At 57.4% G+C, this 15,810-nt stretch overlaps 1 protein-coding gene across 1 annotated transcript; it reads right to left on the bottom strand.

Annotated features, from left to right (window-relative positions):
* Positions 1-1,466: 1,466 nt before the first annotated feature.
* ARF5 (ADP ribosylation factor 5) lies at positions 1,467-13,467 on the bottom strand. Its single transcript, XM_030538574.1, has 7 exons — positions 13,304-13,467; positions 9,570-9,650; positions 7,583-7,692; positions 6,636-6,707; positions 2,941-3,066; positions 2,025-2,111; positions 1,467-1,884 (listed from the first exon to the last, which is right to left on the bottom strand). Exons 1-6 carry the CDS (start codon positions 13,368-13,370, stop codon positions 2,025-2,027), a joined length of 543 nt encoding a protein of 180 aa, XP_030394434.1. The 5' UTR covers positions 13,371-13,467; the 3' UTR covers positions 1,467-1,884.
* Positions 13,468-15,810: the final 2,343 nt, after the last annotated feature.

Below are 15,810 nucleotides of genomic sequence, written 5' to 3'. Positions count from 1 at the left end.
CCCTGACTGCAGCCAGCACCAGAAGGACCAAGAAATCACCTAGTCCTAGAGGACTATTATGGAAAAACCTGCACATGGGGGAAGCTTCTGCAGATCCCTTCTCAATTAGGCAGCAATACAAAAAAAAAAAAAAACCACACAAACTCTCCCCTCACTCTAGCCATCGCTCTACGGGGGGAACTCTCGGTACCGCTTTGTCTAAGGCAAGAATATCACAGGGATACTCAGTGTTCTCTGGCCCAGCTTCATACTGTTACACTAGTTTGACCACCCTCAAATGTAGCTGTCTGTATGTACAGGAACCAGGCAGGCAAATGCCGAGCCTTCAGGCTCCCACTCCCATCTGCCTGATGAAGCCTTGTCCAGCTGTGGGCAAGGGTGTGCTCGCTCTCATCACAGCTCTGTTGACAACAGGCAGGTTGTCTCCATTAGTCACGACATTACACTGGACAGTCACATCACAAGCCCATGCTCCCCAGGAAACCCCAGCAGAGCTCTCCGGTGGCCTGGGGAAGGCAGCAGACACATCCCTCACTCCGCTTTCCTTCCCCAGGAGCCAGGCCCCCACCACTCTGAAACTGACATGCAGGAAGCCAAGGGGCCAGGTAACACCACTGGCCCTAGTAAGGGGCCTTGCCCACATAACTCCGTGACCTGGGGAGGCGGCGGTTATTCTGGGTAGAGGCGGGAGGGCAGGTGTTGGGATGAAGCAGACTGATCACCAGCCTCCCCAGGAGTCACGGGGACAGGACACAGAGTTTTCAAGCCCTGGTGCCTGGAATTAGCACCGCTCCTCCCGCTTCTAGTTTTAAGCTACCAAATAGAAGTTGCCCAGTTTTCAGGGAGCGCTTCACTAGCTGCGGCTAGGGGAGGGGCAGGGGGGAAGCAACACGTGCACTGCTTTCCCCCAGCACTGGCCCGGGCAGTACATCACTACTTGGAGAGAAGGGGACGGTCTCGCAGAGCTCTGCTGAGCCCATCGGCCAAGCATATGCCAACCGGTCGCTGCATTAAACTCCCACTCTGACACGTAGCTGGATCCCACCAGTCATTTCCACATCTGGCACAGCTGGCTGCGGACACCCAGTCTCATCCTGTAGGTTGTTGGTGCCACACCTGGGCAGGTCACTCAGGTGATGACTTGAGACACTGGGAGCTACAGTCAGCAATAAACAGTGCTTGGCCGAGCACCCACAGGCCAGAATCCTTCTGGCACCTGCATTCAGAGTGCACCCAGCCCCCTCCTTTTCAAACCGGTGCCAGGCACACAGCATGCTGGGGACTCTACCTTTCCACTCCAGGGTCTGAGAGGGGCTTTTGGGCAGGAGTCTCTCTACATTTCATCCTCTGGCTTCCCACACCACAGGGTGGCCCTGTAGCTCCCCATGTTAACCTCCTTAGTTACCCCAACCCGCATACACAAAAGCCGGGACCATCTGCTGGCGAGAAAGAGGTAGGGCACAGGATACAAACTGGTGGAGTTTTATTACTCGATATACAATAGCACATTACACAGTCAGAGTCCCAGCCCAGCCCCGCCCTGCCCCCCACCCTCCCCAAGAGAGACAATTATAAAGTTCATGGAAGGATAAAAAGGAGAAACGGTTCTGTTCTGCAGTGCTGTGACGGCCGCAGCAGTTACCTACGGTTTTCCTCACAAGCTGCCAATGGAGCTAACTGGAACACCGCCACCTGCTCAGTGCTTAGACATGCCCGCCCCCACTTCCCTCCCTTCCAGCAGGCCCTGTTGGGACATGGCACAGGCTCCACTTAACAAGAACACATGCAGTTGGGTCGGATGGTTAGCAGGAAAGTGCCATCTGGGCAGTGGAAGGCAGGAGCATAGCTAGTGGAGCTGCCTGAAGAGTCCTCAAGCTTCAAGTTCTACCAGATAAACACACGGATCATTTAAGACGAGGTCACAGTGGGGAGGAAAAAACAACCCAAAAACTAAACTAAACCCGTCACGGAGATCCCAGGTGGGCACGACACTCGTCTGGTCTGTGGGCCGGCTGGCCACCCACCTAGCGCTTGGAGAGCTCGTGCGATAACCAGTCCAGTCCGTCATAGAGACCAGTGCCCTGGGTTGCACACGTTGCCTGCACATACCACTGAAAAACAAGGGAAGGGAAGGAAGTCAGGCAGCAGGCAAGACAGATCAGCTAATGCTGAGAGGTAGCATTTAGTGGGCCGGGAGCCAAGCACCACCAAACCCTAATCCCACTTCAGCTTGCAGTGTGACCTGAGTGCCTCAGTTTTGCCCTCTGTAAAATGGGGATCATGATCTCACCCTACTGCATCTGGGAAATGAGGATTGATAGGCCAGTTTGTAACATGCCATGTATCATCAGCAAGCAAGGTCTCCAGTTCTCTTCAGCCCTATAGGAGACAATTGCTGGAGAACCCACTGGGGGGGGGGGTCGGAAAGGGAAGCAAGACAGAGTTTGGTGCTGATCAGAGAAAGACGGGGGGAGGTATAGCTCAGTGGTTAGAGCATTGGCCTGCTAAACCCAAGGTTGCGAGGTCAGTTCTTGAGGGGGCCATTTAGGGATTGGGGTAAAAAAAAAAATCAGTATTTGGTCCTGCTAGTGAAGGCAGGGGGCTGGACTCGATGACCTTTCAGGATCCCTTCCAGTTCTAGGAGATTGGTATATCTCCAATTATTAAATTAGATGGACTGCGCCAGCTAGGGCCAGGCAGAGTGCAAGCTCCATGCACACCACTCTGCCAAGTCACCTCTCAATCCTGCAGCAGCCCGTGTGACCCACTGCAGGCCCCCAGCTCACAGCTCTGCTTCAGCGTCACAGCCCATGAGACTGAGCCAAGGAGAGCTGCTGAGATGGGGGGAGAGGCAGTCAGAATGGAGCAGTTAGGCTACAATCCCTCCCGCAATCTCAGGACAGCCTCTCCTGGCAACCGCGGGACTCTGGGTACACTTACAGTTCTGCTGCGGAGTGTCTGCAGGCCCAGCTTGTCGGTCAGCTCGCTCACTGCCATTGCATTGGGCATGTCCTGCTTGTTCGCAAACACCAGCAAGACTGCATCCCGCAGCTCATCCTCCTGCAGCTGGAACAGAGCAGGAAAAGCAGCTTAGCCAGGGCCGAGCAGGGAGGCTGTGAAACCAGCTGGCTCACTCAGCCCGCTCTAGCCTACCGCAGTCTCCTAGGGACCAATCCAGAGTGACGAGAGGACAGCTCAGTGACAGGGCACTGAACCGGGACTCAGGAAATCTGGTTCAATTCCCACCTCTCCCATAGATGCCATGGGTGACCGTGGGCAAGACGCTTCTCTCAGTGCTTCGGCTCCCCAGCTGCTAAAATGGGGGTAAACCCTGCCTCCCTCCCCCCATTGTCACCTGTCTTGTGCATTGGCCCTGTGAGCTCCGTGGGCAGGGTGTCTGTGCAGCACACAGCGCAGTGGGGCCCTGACCTCACATACAGTCAAGTTCTGGTCACAGGACAGACCATTTGTGTGTTACAGCTCTACCGTGAGGGGCTGAATGCTTCAACTTAAAGCTTCTTCGGCCACCTCCTCCTGAGCCCTCTGCTGGGTCCCCCACATCCCTCAGGGTCTGTTCTTCCTCAGCTTCCCTGCATTTCAGTCGCTACCTCTCCATCCCTCCCAGCTTATCCAGCGTCTCATCCTCACGTCACACTCACTACCCCCCAGGGCAGCTATGGCAAAAACGGAACCCCTCTTTCTCCAGCGCCTCTCGAGCGTGTTCCTTCTTCCCCCCTCCAGCCTCCTCGGCTCACACCCAGGCTCTCCCTTCTCCCTCTGACAGTCTGAACCCCTCTGGCTCCCAGGGCCACTGGGTGCAAACACATGCCACGTAGCCATAAGGCAAATATTCCTGTATTCTGCACCATGGGCAGCCCCCACTGTGGCTAGTCTCGTGCAGCCCTGCTCCACAAGACAGACACAGGGTCGGGGTTTTGCTCTGTGCCAGTGCAAGGTTCTCTCGGATTCAGGAGAGAAGGATTTTTCTAACTGAATGGATTTTCTTTAAGTTAAGGTACTAACAGCAGCCCACTCCCTCAGCCGGCGTGTCCTCAGACCTATTTCCATGCTATACGCTACACCCAGAACAACTCCCTTTTCTCCCTCGGGTAGCCAGGCGGTGCTCTAGCTGCACATACTCCTTTTTGGAGACCACAGTCAGGCAAGTCAGAACCAGGCAGCTACATATGGCACAACGCTGCGCTCAGGCACCCCTACACCTTCCTTCCCCCTTTCCTTTGCTGCAGGTCTCAGCCTGTGAGTTCATCAGGGCTGGAACTGAGGCGAGACTCCTCTCCTCCAGGCACCCACTTTTCCCCAGCCCCTTGTCGTAATGCTTGAGTGCATGTAGTGCTGCTGCCACCTGCCGGATTAACAGAGACATGCAGCAAGGACAGGGTCAGCATGAGCTGAGCACCAAAGCCCTGCTCCAGAGCACCTCTGCTGAGGTGGGACAGGGGGAGTTCACTGCCGTGTTTGCCGGCCAAAGAGCCTGAAGGTTCTGGTGGAGCTCCCACTCTCATCCTGCCTCTGCCAAGAAGCTGAAACTCCTCCGGCTTTGGGCCTGGGATTTGCCTACAATCAGGCTCGGCCCAAAGGAAATTTCTTTTTCTCACAGTTGAAGAAAAGCTGGTTCAGCTGCTTGAGTTGTGGGCGTGATCTCCTGCTGCCCTGTGCAGGCCGGAGGAGCCACCAGCACCCAGTTCACAACAGCAAATACTGGGCAGCTTTTCAGGCGCAGTTTATTTTCTCATCCTCACTGAGGATGGAAGAATAGGGGGTCAGTGGTTTTAGGGTGAGGGGTGCTTGAAACTCGAGTTCTCCCAAGACTGGCTCAGGGCAGTAGGCACACAGCTAAGGCTGCAGCTTCACAGAAAGGGAGCAGTGCTCGGAGAAAATCACATCCAAAAATTAGCATTAACAGAGACCAAGCACTCAAGAGTCAAGGTTTCTCCTGCGATGTTACCTAGGATGTACTGTCCATTCCTGACAGCCTTGTTACCAGGAACGCTCTGGGAGTCTATCCATGGGATACACACCAGGGCACCATTGGAGCCCCATTGACTTCTCAGTAGAAATCTTTAATTTTGGAGTTGCCTGACCGAACACCTGAATTCTCAGCCTTCATGCTCTACTGAAACCAGTTTTTGGTTATTATCAATGGGCGAGACTTCCAGGAAAGCTCAGCATTTTGGTGCACACCAGCAGCCAAGTGCTTGTGACACTTGTGATCAGATTTTCAAAGTGAGCGCCGCATGTGTATTTCATCATGGCACTGTACGGAATTGATCTCTGTCTTGTGGGACTTATAATCCAGACTTGTCTACAACAGTAGATGAGGGAGTGGGACCGGCAGCAAAAGTAGGAATGGGATACTGCTGTAGAGGAGTGGTATTTGAAGAAGCAGGTCATCTAGCCGCTTTTTGTATTTTGATAGGGGGTCACGGGGGCATAGGACCTGCTGCCCCAGAACAGCGGGCATAGGACCCACTGGCCCAGAACAGAGATTACTGGCTGAAATACATACTTTCTATCAGAAAAATGAATTGTATCCCCCTGAAAATGCAGGAAAGGACTGATATTTTATAGCTGGAATGGGACACTAATTATCAAGCCCTCCACAAATGAGAAAGTGGTAATGGTTGTACAGTTTAGGGGTAGATGAGCTGTCCTTTTTAGCACATTGGTAGAATGGCCACGTGGTAAATGTGTCTATTGGATCTACATGAAGCAGCTTCCCTGTAACACTGTTGTTCAACATACGCTGAGGAAACAGTCCCAGGCCTCCACTTACTTGCAGGCTGGTTTTGACAGCCACTGGTGAGAGACAGCATTTCTAGGAGCCATCCTGTATCCATGCATTTCACGGTTGCCACTAAATATGTCCATTCAACCCACTCAAAGGCCTTCTCTGCATCCAGAGAAAAAGCTAGACTGGGGCTAACGCAGACACTTTCTATACTTGGCTCTGGTTAATTTTGGTTTGTTTTAATAAGTGAGTTTAATGTGTCCCACCTACGGTTTTATGGAACATTTCTGGCAGACACTGGTTTAGTCTAAAGGGATGGCATGTGTATGCAATTTTGATTTCTGGAACTAGCTGTTAGCGCATTTTACCCTGTAGGTCAACACAGTAAGAGACGCTGAATACTAAGTTCCTATTGACTTCATGTCTCAGCACCCAAAGAGTCAGAACGTCAGTCACACCCCCTACCCACTCCCCCAGTGAGTCAGTAGACAGCAGGCATGACTATGGAAGAAGCAGTAGTGTTACATTTACTCCAAACACAAGGAATTTTGAGGACTGTATAAGTGACCTTTGCATGCATGCGTGTCCATTGCAATAGCATCTAGACGCCTAGTCTTAGGGATAAGCACATTTGGGAAGCAGGCTCCACTGGTTTTGAGCCCCTGCTCCACACACGCCAACTGACCTTGAGATAGGACTTCTACACCAGGCTCTAGCAGAGCCTCGGCCACCCTAGATCCATGTCCTACTAGCCTGTGAGCTCCTAGGCTTTCACACCAGAAAGATCCCACCTAACTATTCTCCACCTTCCCACCAGTCACCCCAAGCCCAAGTCACCCTACAGAGATAACATGCAGTCTCTCTCCAAACCACCCCCAGCACTCACCATCTTCTGCAGCTCATCTGCAGACTCCTGCACTCTCTCTCGGTCATTGCTGTCCACAACAAATATGAGGCCCTGTAGAAGAAAGCAGACAGACATGAGACAGTTCACACAGTGCAGGCACCAATGCCACAGTGAGGGGCACACTACACAAATCCAGAGGAACAAGCCTCTTTCCAACACTTTGGAATGGCAACTGAGATCACTGCCAATGTTGCAACCGCTTCCCACCATACCCCCAACCATGTTATCTTCTCCAAAGCTATTCTATAGATCAGCAACAAGGGCTTGCATGCATCTTCATTCAATGGAAAACCCCACATCTCTTCTTGCCACTTCTGCCGCACAGAGACCAGGGGTGGGAAATACCCTGGGGTAGTTTTCAGACCACCCAACATTCAGCACCTCGCTGCGCTGAACAAAGGAAATTACTCATGGCTCAGAGCAGAGGCGCCTTCCCTGCCTCATTCTGAAAGAGGCAGACTCAGAGGCAGGGTCACTGCACCAGCTTGGTGCAGCGAAGGTGTGGACAACTCCCAAAAGCCCAACACAGGCTGCTGCATGTGGGGAGCCAGGAGCTGCCTTCCAGCCATACTCCCTGGTTAAATCATCTCAGGAAGAGAACAACCTGCCACTACCAATGCCCAATCAAGCCCTAGCCTCTTTACCAATGTGACACTGGTACTGCCCTTCCCCCGCAAGAAGGGAGAGGGGTCAGAGGGTCATCCAGAAATGCTGGGAAGGCCAAAGTGATCTAGCTCCTATGAGCAGGGCAGGAGCAGCATCCATGGGACTAGGTCCACATCTCATCCCCAGTTCTTTGCCATGGAAGCAGTTACTATCTCCTATTCCTATCCTGAGGCAGACAGGTGAGGGGAGGCCTCAGTGGATCCCTGTACAATAATCATGTCCAGAGGGCTCTCTCTCGGTGCCTCTGCAGCTCCTCCCACCTGTGTGTTCTGGAAGTAGTGTCTCCACAGGGGTCGGATTTTGTCCTGGCCACCGACATCCCAGACGGTGAAGCAGATGTTCTTGTATTCCACTGTCTCAACATTGAATCCTGCGAGGGCGACAGGAGGAGTGAGAGGAGACAGGGTTGAAGACGCAAGCGAGTCTCTGCTGAAGATGGTTAATCACCATGGCAGCCTGAAACCCTGCAGACCACAGCCGCGCACTACAGGAAACACCAGCCACTGCCGGCAGAGACGCCACAAGACCTCAGGGGATTTTTGAGTCGGGGGAGGGAGGATTCATGGGGTGACAAGCGTCACAGGGGTGTGTTAAGTAAGATGAAGGTGGGGTGCAGCATCCTTCTCCTCCCACCAGCACATCTGGGGGAGGGGTAATGGATGATCCCTCAGCAAGCTGCTTCCCAGCCACTACCAGTAAACTCACCCAGGCTGGAGTTCCTTTACTGCTTGCAGACGATTCTGCGTGACAAACTCTGACTTAGCAAGCCTAGAACTCACTAAGTGGTTCTGTCCAGTGGTGCACAAGTCACATCTACCTACTTTGTTTCTCAAGCAGGTAGACAACTCTGAATACACATGATGAGCAGATGTCAAGAACCATCAGATAGAGACATATTTACACAGCTACATCTCAGGCTAGAATTGCACCAAGGTAACTGCCGTTCACTTCCATCTATAGCCCTGTCTGCTGACCACATTTCTCATGATCAGAAATAAGCAACCCACACGCACCCCTATTCTAAAAATTCACCGAGAAAGACATTTACCACAGTCAGTAGAGCTCTGCACAGCTGAGAAATACAAGCTCTGCTGGACTCACTGTGAAGACCAAATTAAGGTCAGATGATGTTTACAGTTAGACCATGTGACCCAATAATCCATCCCAGCAACCCAGTCATCTGCTCTTCTAAGGTGAACCTGTGCACATGCCACCACGGGCACCTCTACAGCCACTGCAGACCTGGCAGCTCTCAGACTTACAAGCATCAGAGACAGAAACATGGGGGTGGGGTGACAGGGAACGGAATACCGGAGGGGTGGCAGCTGGGGACTGGGGGGCATCAGAAGAGCTGTGAATGGGAAGCCCAGGGCTGGGACAGTAGGGGGCTGCGGGCAGTGGAGAATCAGTAGAACTTGGCAAGGAGCCCAGGACAATAACAGCAGAGAAATGAGGTCTACTGACAGCGTTGTGTGGGGGCGTTTGCACAGCATCTGCCTCTGCTGTGCCTTGCCCAGGCAAGTCCATCACTTTCAACACTAGCGTCACATAAAACATTTAAGATAAACACCACAGAGACGAACCAACAGGAAGCCTCTTTCTTCTGCTGCAGTCACACTACCCGTCAGACTAGCTCCTCGTATGCTGTGTCCGAAGCAAGCAGGGCTGAGACACCAGAGCATGGGCGGTTAGGAACATACGGACAATGACTGCACTTGCATGTGGTCTGAACTTGTACTGCTGCCCCAGCCCAGCAAGTGTGCAGGACCGACCTCCTCAGCATTAGAGATACCGGGATGGCTCCATTTTATCAGGAGACTGGACTGTTAGCTCCTCAGGCCAGGACTGTGCAAGGACTTGGGCTTGGGTCTTACTCGTTGGCCTGTTGGGAAGTCTAGCCCCACGAGACGTGGGCACCTCCTCAAGTCAAGCCAGTGCCCAGCAAGGCACACAAGCCACACTGCAGTTTAAAGGCCCTTCCAGTAGCACAGCTCAGCAATGCGACAGGAGCCATCCTGACACATCCCTGCTGACTTCAGAAACCGTTCTAATTCCAATGCCACGATACAGCCCCCGCTCAGAGATGACCCCAGCTAACCAGCAAGGGGCCTGCAGGGAAGCACAACCCCACTGTCGACTCAGCTTGAGAGATGGGGGTCACTATACAGAGCTTGCGAACCACAGCACATTACCTCTCTCCTAGCCTTGGAGGCAAGCCAGAGCCAGGGCGCGGCTTTTTACACTCACCGATGGTAGGGATGGTGGTGACGATCTCACCCAGCTTTAGCTTGTACAGGATGGTGGTTTTACCAGCAGCGTCCAAGCCGACTGAAATGGTGAGAGAGAGAGAGAGAGAGAGAGAGAGAGAGAGGGGAGAGACCAGTGTCACTTGCCAGCACCGGGGTGCAGATAAACACATGGCTCCTGCCTAAAGCCCCTATAACCTGTTTCCCTCCTGAGTCTGACTGCCCCAGTATACAGCACCCCCTCTTTCTAGGAGATGCTGCAGACAATTCTAACAGCTCCAAGAGCCAAGTACATGCTCCCAGAGGCTCAGACAGAGCCATCCTAGCAAGACAGCTTTACAAAGGGCTACCAAATTTACAGCCTACAAACCCACCCACGGCCCCTTGTGTGCAGCTTACCCCCAAAACAGCCACAGCTCATTCATTCAGGAAAAGCAAGCGAGAGGTCTGCCCAGAACAAAACCCACCGCTCGTGTGGCATTCTGTGGCTTTCCAAGCCTGAGTTATCCCAGAGAACACCAAGCAAATCCACACGCTGTGGGGCAGAGATCTAACAGCAACTTTCCCCTCCACAAAGCTCTCTGTGAAGATCAATTCTGAGCACCAAGAGGGGAGAATCAGGAGAGATTCCTAAATGTTCCACTCCCTCCGTCACCACTCTGCTCAGTTCTAGGCCGCTGGTATCAGCTGTAGAGGAGTCACTTCAGTCTGTCCTTGACATGATGACCAGGGCAGGAATTGCTAGCGTAGGCCAGCTCTGTAATCCCCATCACAGAAGAGCAGATGTCTCTAGAGCCCTATCTAGAAGTGTCATTTCCAGTTCAGAGGCAGAGTCCGGTGCAGGGCAGAACATGTGAACGCCCACACAGTTTAGAGTTTCCCCCTCAGGAAAGACAAGGTGCTTGTCAATAGAACAGATGCATCCTACAGAGACAACAGGAATCTATGGGGAGTTCTTCAAGCCTAGAGAATTCTGCTTCCCTTTTCTCTTCTGCTTGACTTGACCGACATTGTAGTCCCAAACTTTCCAAGGAGGGTGGTTCAGAAGGGCATTACCCAGGGAGCAGGGTGGCCCAGAGTGACAGGAATAGGCTAAGGAGACTCACACTCCCAAGGCGCTGTTCTGATCTGGGCCATATCAGTATTGGCCAAGAGCCACTACCACCCAATGGCTCTTCTGGGACTCCGCTAAGTAGCGAGCTGGGGTCTCAGCCCAGTTGTCCACCTCGCAGAACTACCAGCACAAGGGGCCCTGCCTTGCTGGCCCTCGACTGGCTTATGGAGACTGAACACCCCTCGAAGTCAGAAACAGGACATGAGGAGGTAGAAAGGAGCTTGCACAGACACTGCCTAGGCCACACCTTGCATGCAACTGGAGAACTCCGGTCAGCGTGCCTGTCAAAAAGCTAGGACCTTCTGCTCATTAAAATTGGTTAGGGCCCTGCCACTGAGCTGAGGCACCACTATATCTTGCAGGAACTCCCCCCAAAATCCTCCATTATTGTTACTTATTTGCACTGCAACTGAGCTGAGAGATCCCAGCTCAGGTCAAGCCCCTGCTTTGATAGTCTCTGTAAACCCCCTTGCTTTCTGCTGACAGGGTTCACAGCCATCTGTTTGCATTATGCACTGCACAGCGACCAGCCAGAAGTACCTCAGCAACTCAAACCCAGAAGAGCTGACCCGAAGACTTTCACACGCACAGCCTTTGACTGGTGACACTTCCCTTCCAACAACGTTTAAAATGCACTAGACAGAGCCTGGGAAACACAGTCCCGCTGACCCCAACAGAGTGGTTCATATCTCATCTCTGAATTCCAGCATGTCTTGACAACATAGGCGTGCCCAGCCACACCGGAAGAGTCCGTTAGCTGGAGGTGTCCAGCCGCCACAGGATAAATATATGATCTAGGGCCCAATCAGAATCACATTTCAGAGTAAACACCTCGTTTCGGGGACTGACAGTTACGTGGTCCAAGCCCCACACCGAAGACAGCTGAATACTCTCCAGAGCCTTCTCTCATGGCTGTTGGCTCAGCCAGCCCGGATAGGCTCAAGGACATGAGTCTGGCCCTTTTGTCACCAAGGGCTCACAGAGCAGACCCAGAAGCTACAACTTTGAATCCTGTTGCCACCTGTAGAGGCCCTTCTAGCCAAGGAATGTGCAAGGATCCTATGACCAGAGGTCCCCATCACTCAGCCCATGAGGGGGGTTCCCCTTCCGTGAGGGCTGCTTTGCTGGATGGACTCTCTCTATAAACCCTGCAGCAGAGATCAATGCTCCATAAGGGGGCAGGGTACAGGATCCCACTGCCGTATAGGTCTCACGGTCAGGGGGGGATGAGTCTGTGCTCCTCCTGGAAGAGGGCAAGAGACAGTGATAACAGTCACCCCAGCAATGCAGGGAGGGCAGATGCCCATGCCTGGCAAGGCCGCTCAGCGCCACTGGACCAAGGCAGGGCAAGTCTCCAGCAGGGACCGATGCTGTCCCCGATTCTCTGGGATAAGAGCTAGCGCTGGCAGCTGGGCAAGGGCAAGAGCAAGGCTCCCCCTACACTGCTCCGGGAGCAGCAGCCAGGCTGCCAACCACACTGCCCATGGCAGGAGGGGATGTTACCAGGCCCAGCTACCCCAGAGGCATTGGCCATGGGGGTGGGTTAACACCACTTCCCCTGCCAGCCCTGCAACCCAGCCCAACCCAACCCCACTCCTTCAGGGGGGACCCTACCCACCCCCCAAGGCCCTGCAGCCCGACACCTCTGCTGTGGGGTGGGGAGAGACTTTACCCATTCCCCACCCTCCGGGGCCCTACAGCCAGACCCCTCTTTCTCCAGGGGGGACCCTACCCACCCCCACCCCTAGGGCCCTGCAGCCCGGCACCAGGGGGGGCCCTACCCACCCCCACCCCTAGGGCCATGCAGCCCAACCCCTCTAACCCCCCGGGGGGACCCTACCCACCCCCACCCCTAGGACCATGCAGCCCGGCACCAGGGGGGGCCCTACCCACCCCCACCCCTAGGGCCATGCAGCCCGACCCCTCTAACCCCCCGGGGGGACCCTACCCACCCCCACCCCTAGGACCATGCAGCCCGACCCCTCTAACCCCCCGGGGGGACCCTACCCACCCCCACCCCTAGGGCCTTACAGCCAGACCCCTCTAACCCCCCGGGGGGACCCTACCCACCCCCACCCCTAGGGCCCTGCAGCCCAACCCCTCTAACCCCCCGGGGGGACCCTACCCACCCCCACCCCCAGGGCCATGCAGCCCAACCCCTCTAACCCCCCGGGGGGACCCTACCCACCCCCACCCCTAGGGCCTTACAGCCAGACCCCTCTAACCCCCCGGGGGGACCCTACCCACCCCCACCCCTAGGGCCCTGCAGCCCAACCCCTCTAACCCCCCGGGGGGACCCTACCCACCCCCAGGGCCATGCAGCCCAACCCCTCTAACCCCCCGGGGGGACCCTACCTACCCCCACCCCTAGGGCCCTGCAGCCCGACCCCTCTAACCCCCCCCAGGGGGACCCTACCCACCCCCACCCCTAGGGCCCTGCAGCCCGGCACCGGGGGGGGGCCCTACCCACCCCTCTAACCCCCCGGGAGCTCCTACCCATCCCCCCACGCTCCGGGGCCCTGCAGCCCGACCCCTCCCCCGGGGGCTCGGCAGAGCCGCCCGCCACCCGGCGGGGAGGGGACTCGGGGGCCCCAGCATCGCCCCCCCCGGCCTGGCCTCACCCATGAGAATCCGCATCTGCTTCTTGCCGAAGATCCGAGAGAAGATGGCGGAGACCGTGAGGCCCATGGCGGCGGGAGGGGGAGGCCGCGCTGCGAGCCCCGAGGCTGCCGATACCGCCGCTGGGGGCAGGCCCGGCCGGAACCAGCCGCAGCACCCGCTCCTGGCAGCCTTAGCCCCGCCCCCGGCCGCTTAGCCCCGCCTCCGGACAGAGCCCCGCCCCGCCCTCCGGACAGAGCCCCGCCCCGCCCGCCTAGCCCCGCCTCCGGACAGAGTCCCGCCCCGCCCTCCGGACAGAGCCCCGCCCCGCCCGCCTAGCCCCGCCTCCGGACAGAGCCCCGCCCCGCCCGCTTAGCCCCGCCCTCAGGACAGAGCCCCGCCCCCACCCGCCTTAGCCCCGCCTCCGGACAGAGCCCCGCCCCGCCCGCTTAGCCCCGCCTCCGGACAGAGCCCCGCCCCGCCCGCCTAGCCCCGCCTCCGGACAGAGCCCCGCCCTCCGGACAGAGCCCCGCCCCGCCCGCTTAGCCCCGCCTCCGGACAGAGCCCCGCCCCGCCCGCCTAGCCCCGCCTCCGGACAGAGCCCCGCCCTCCGGACAGAGCCCCGCCCCGCCCGCTTAGCCCCGCCTCCGGACAGAGCCCCGCCCTCCGGACAGAGCCCCGCCCTCTTAGCCCCGCCTCCGGACAGAGCCCCGCCCCGCCCGCTTAGCCCCGCCTCCGGACAGAGCCCCGCCCCGCCCGCTTAGCCCCGCCTCCGGACAGAGCCCCGCCCTCCGGACAGAGCCCCGCCCCGCCCGCTTAGCCCCGCCTCCGGACAGAGCCCCGCCCTCCGGACAGAGCCCCGCCCCGCCCGCTTAGCCCCGCCTCCGGACAGAGCCCCGCCCACCCTAGCTCTGCCCTCTGACAGAGCCCCGCCCCGCCCGCTTAGCCCCGCCTCCGGACAGAGCCCCGCCCCGCCCGCTTAGCCCCGCCCTCCGGACAGAGCCCCGCCCCCACCCGCCTTAGCCCCGCCCTCCGGACAGAGCCCCGTCCACCCGCCTTTGCCCCGCCCTCCGGACAGAGCCCCGCCCCCACCCGCCTTAGCCCCGCCTCCGGACAGAGCCCCGCCCTCTGGACAGAGCCCCGCCCCGCCCGCTTAGCCCCGCCTCCTGACAGAGCCCCGCCCTGCCCGCTTAGCCCCGCCTCCGGACAGAGCCCCCGCCCACCCTAGCCCTGCCCTCTGACAGAGCCCTGCCCCCACTCCCCTTAGCCACGCCTCCCGGCAGAGCCCCCGCCCACCTTAGCCCAGCCTCTGTACAGAGTCCTGCTCCCACCCACTTTAGCCCCACCTCCGGACAGAGCCCAACCCCCTCCGGCTTATCCCAGCCTCCCATCAGAGCCCCCCAGCCCCCTTAGCCCCACCTCAGGACAGAGCCCCGCTCTATTAGCCCCGCCTCCTGACAGAACTCCGCCCCCGCCTGCCTTAGCCCCGCCTCCGGACAGAACCCCGCCCCTGCCCTATTAGCCCCTCCTCAGGACAGAAACCCACCCCCTCATCCCCGCCTCCAGAGAGAGCCCCGCCCCTGTTCATTTTAGCCCCGCCTCCATACAGAACCCCACATCCTGGCAGCCTTAGCCCCACCCCCACCGCTTAGCACCGCCTCTGGACAGAGCTCTGCCTCCTTAGCCCCGCCTCTGGACCAAGCCCCCCCGCCCACCTTAGCCCACCTCCCTACAGAACCCCACCTCCTGGAAGTCTTAGCCCCGCCTCCTGGCAGAGCCCCGCCTGGCTTAGCCCCACCTTCCAACAGAGCCCCGCCCCCACCACCTTAACTCTGCCTCCTGGCAGACTTAGTGCCACATCCAGACCTAGCCCTGCCCCCGCCTACCTTAGTCCCGCCTCCTTATTTAGCTCCGTCCCACCTGCCTTCTGAAACAGTTCTGCCCCCAGCAGCCTTAGCCCTACCTCCTGACAGAGCTCCGCCTCCTTGCCGCCTTAGCCTGGCTCCTGGCTGCCTTCTGAAACAGCTCCATTCCCTGCAGCCTTAGCCCCGCCTCCTGAAACAGCCCCAGGCCCAGTAACAGCCCCACCCCCTTCAACGCTAGCCCCACCCCTGGGAGCATGAGCCACGGCCCAACACTGTTAGCCAATCACGTCTTCCAAAAGAGCTCTGCTGCCATCAGCCTTAGCCCCACCTCCTGGAAGAGACCCCGCCCTTGCAGGACTAGCCATTCCCTGGGAGCAGGAGCCCTGGTTCAGCACCATTAGTCTCGCCTCCTGAGAGCGCCACTTCCCTGCAGCATTAGCCCCACCTCCTTGGGGTTACCCAACCCCAGCAAGTAACAGCCCAATCCTGGGAAGCATAAGCCCGGTCCCATAACAATATCCCCACCCTCTACCAACACAAGTCCCGCCTCTCAAAGTGCTAACCACCCCCAAGGAGCTGGCCTGCCTCCTGAAAGAGCCACATCTCTGTAGCCTTAAATCCTGCCAGACCCCACTTCCCAAGAGAGTCCTACCACTCACTCACCT

This window comes from Gopherus evgoodei, chromosome 1 (genome assembly GCF_007399415.2).
Source record: "Gopherus evgoodei ecotype Sinaloan lineage chromosome 1, rGopEvg1_v1.p, whole genome shotgun sequence".
NCBI lineage: Eukaryota > Metazoa > Chordata > Testudines > Testudinidae > Gopherus > Gopherus evgoodei.
The sequence above is the reverse complement of the archived record's forward strand: the minus strand, read 5'-3'. Positions and strand labels throughout refer to the sequence as shown.

What these genes read in the sequence shown, in the direction of transcription:
- ARF5 (XM_030538574.1), bottom strand. Translation starts at nt 13,370, where the DNA reads ATGGGCCTCACGGTCTCCGCCATCTTCTCTCGGATCTTCGGCAAGAAG. An exon ending in CAGATGAGCTGCAGAAGATG is followed by an intron (nt 3,067 to 6,635) that starts GTGAGTGCTGGG and finishes GCTCTGTTCCAG; the next exon opens with CTGCAGGAGGATGAGCTGCG. An exon ending in AGACACTCCGCAGCAGAACT is followed by an intron (nt 2,112 to 2,940) that starts GTAAGTGTACCC and finishes CTTGTTTTTCAG; the next exon opens with TGGTATGTGCAGGCAACGTG.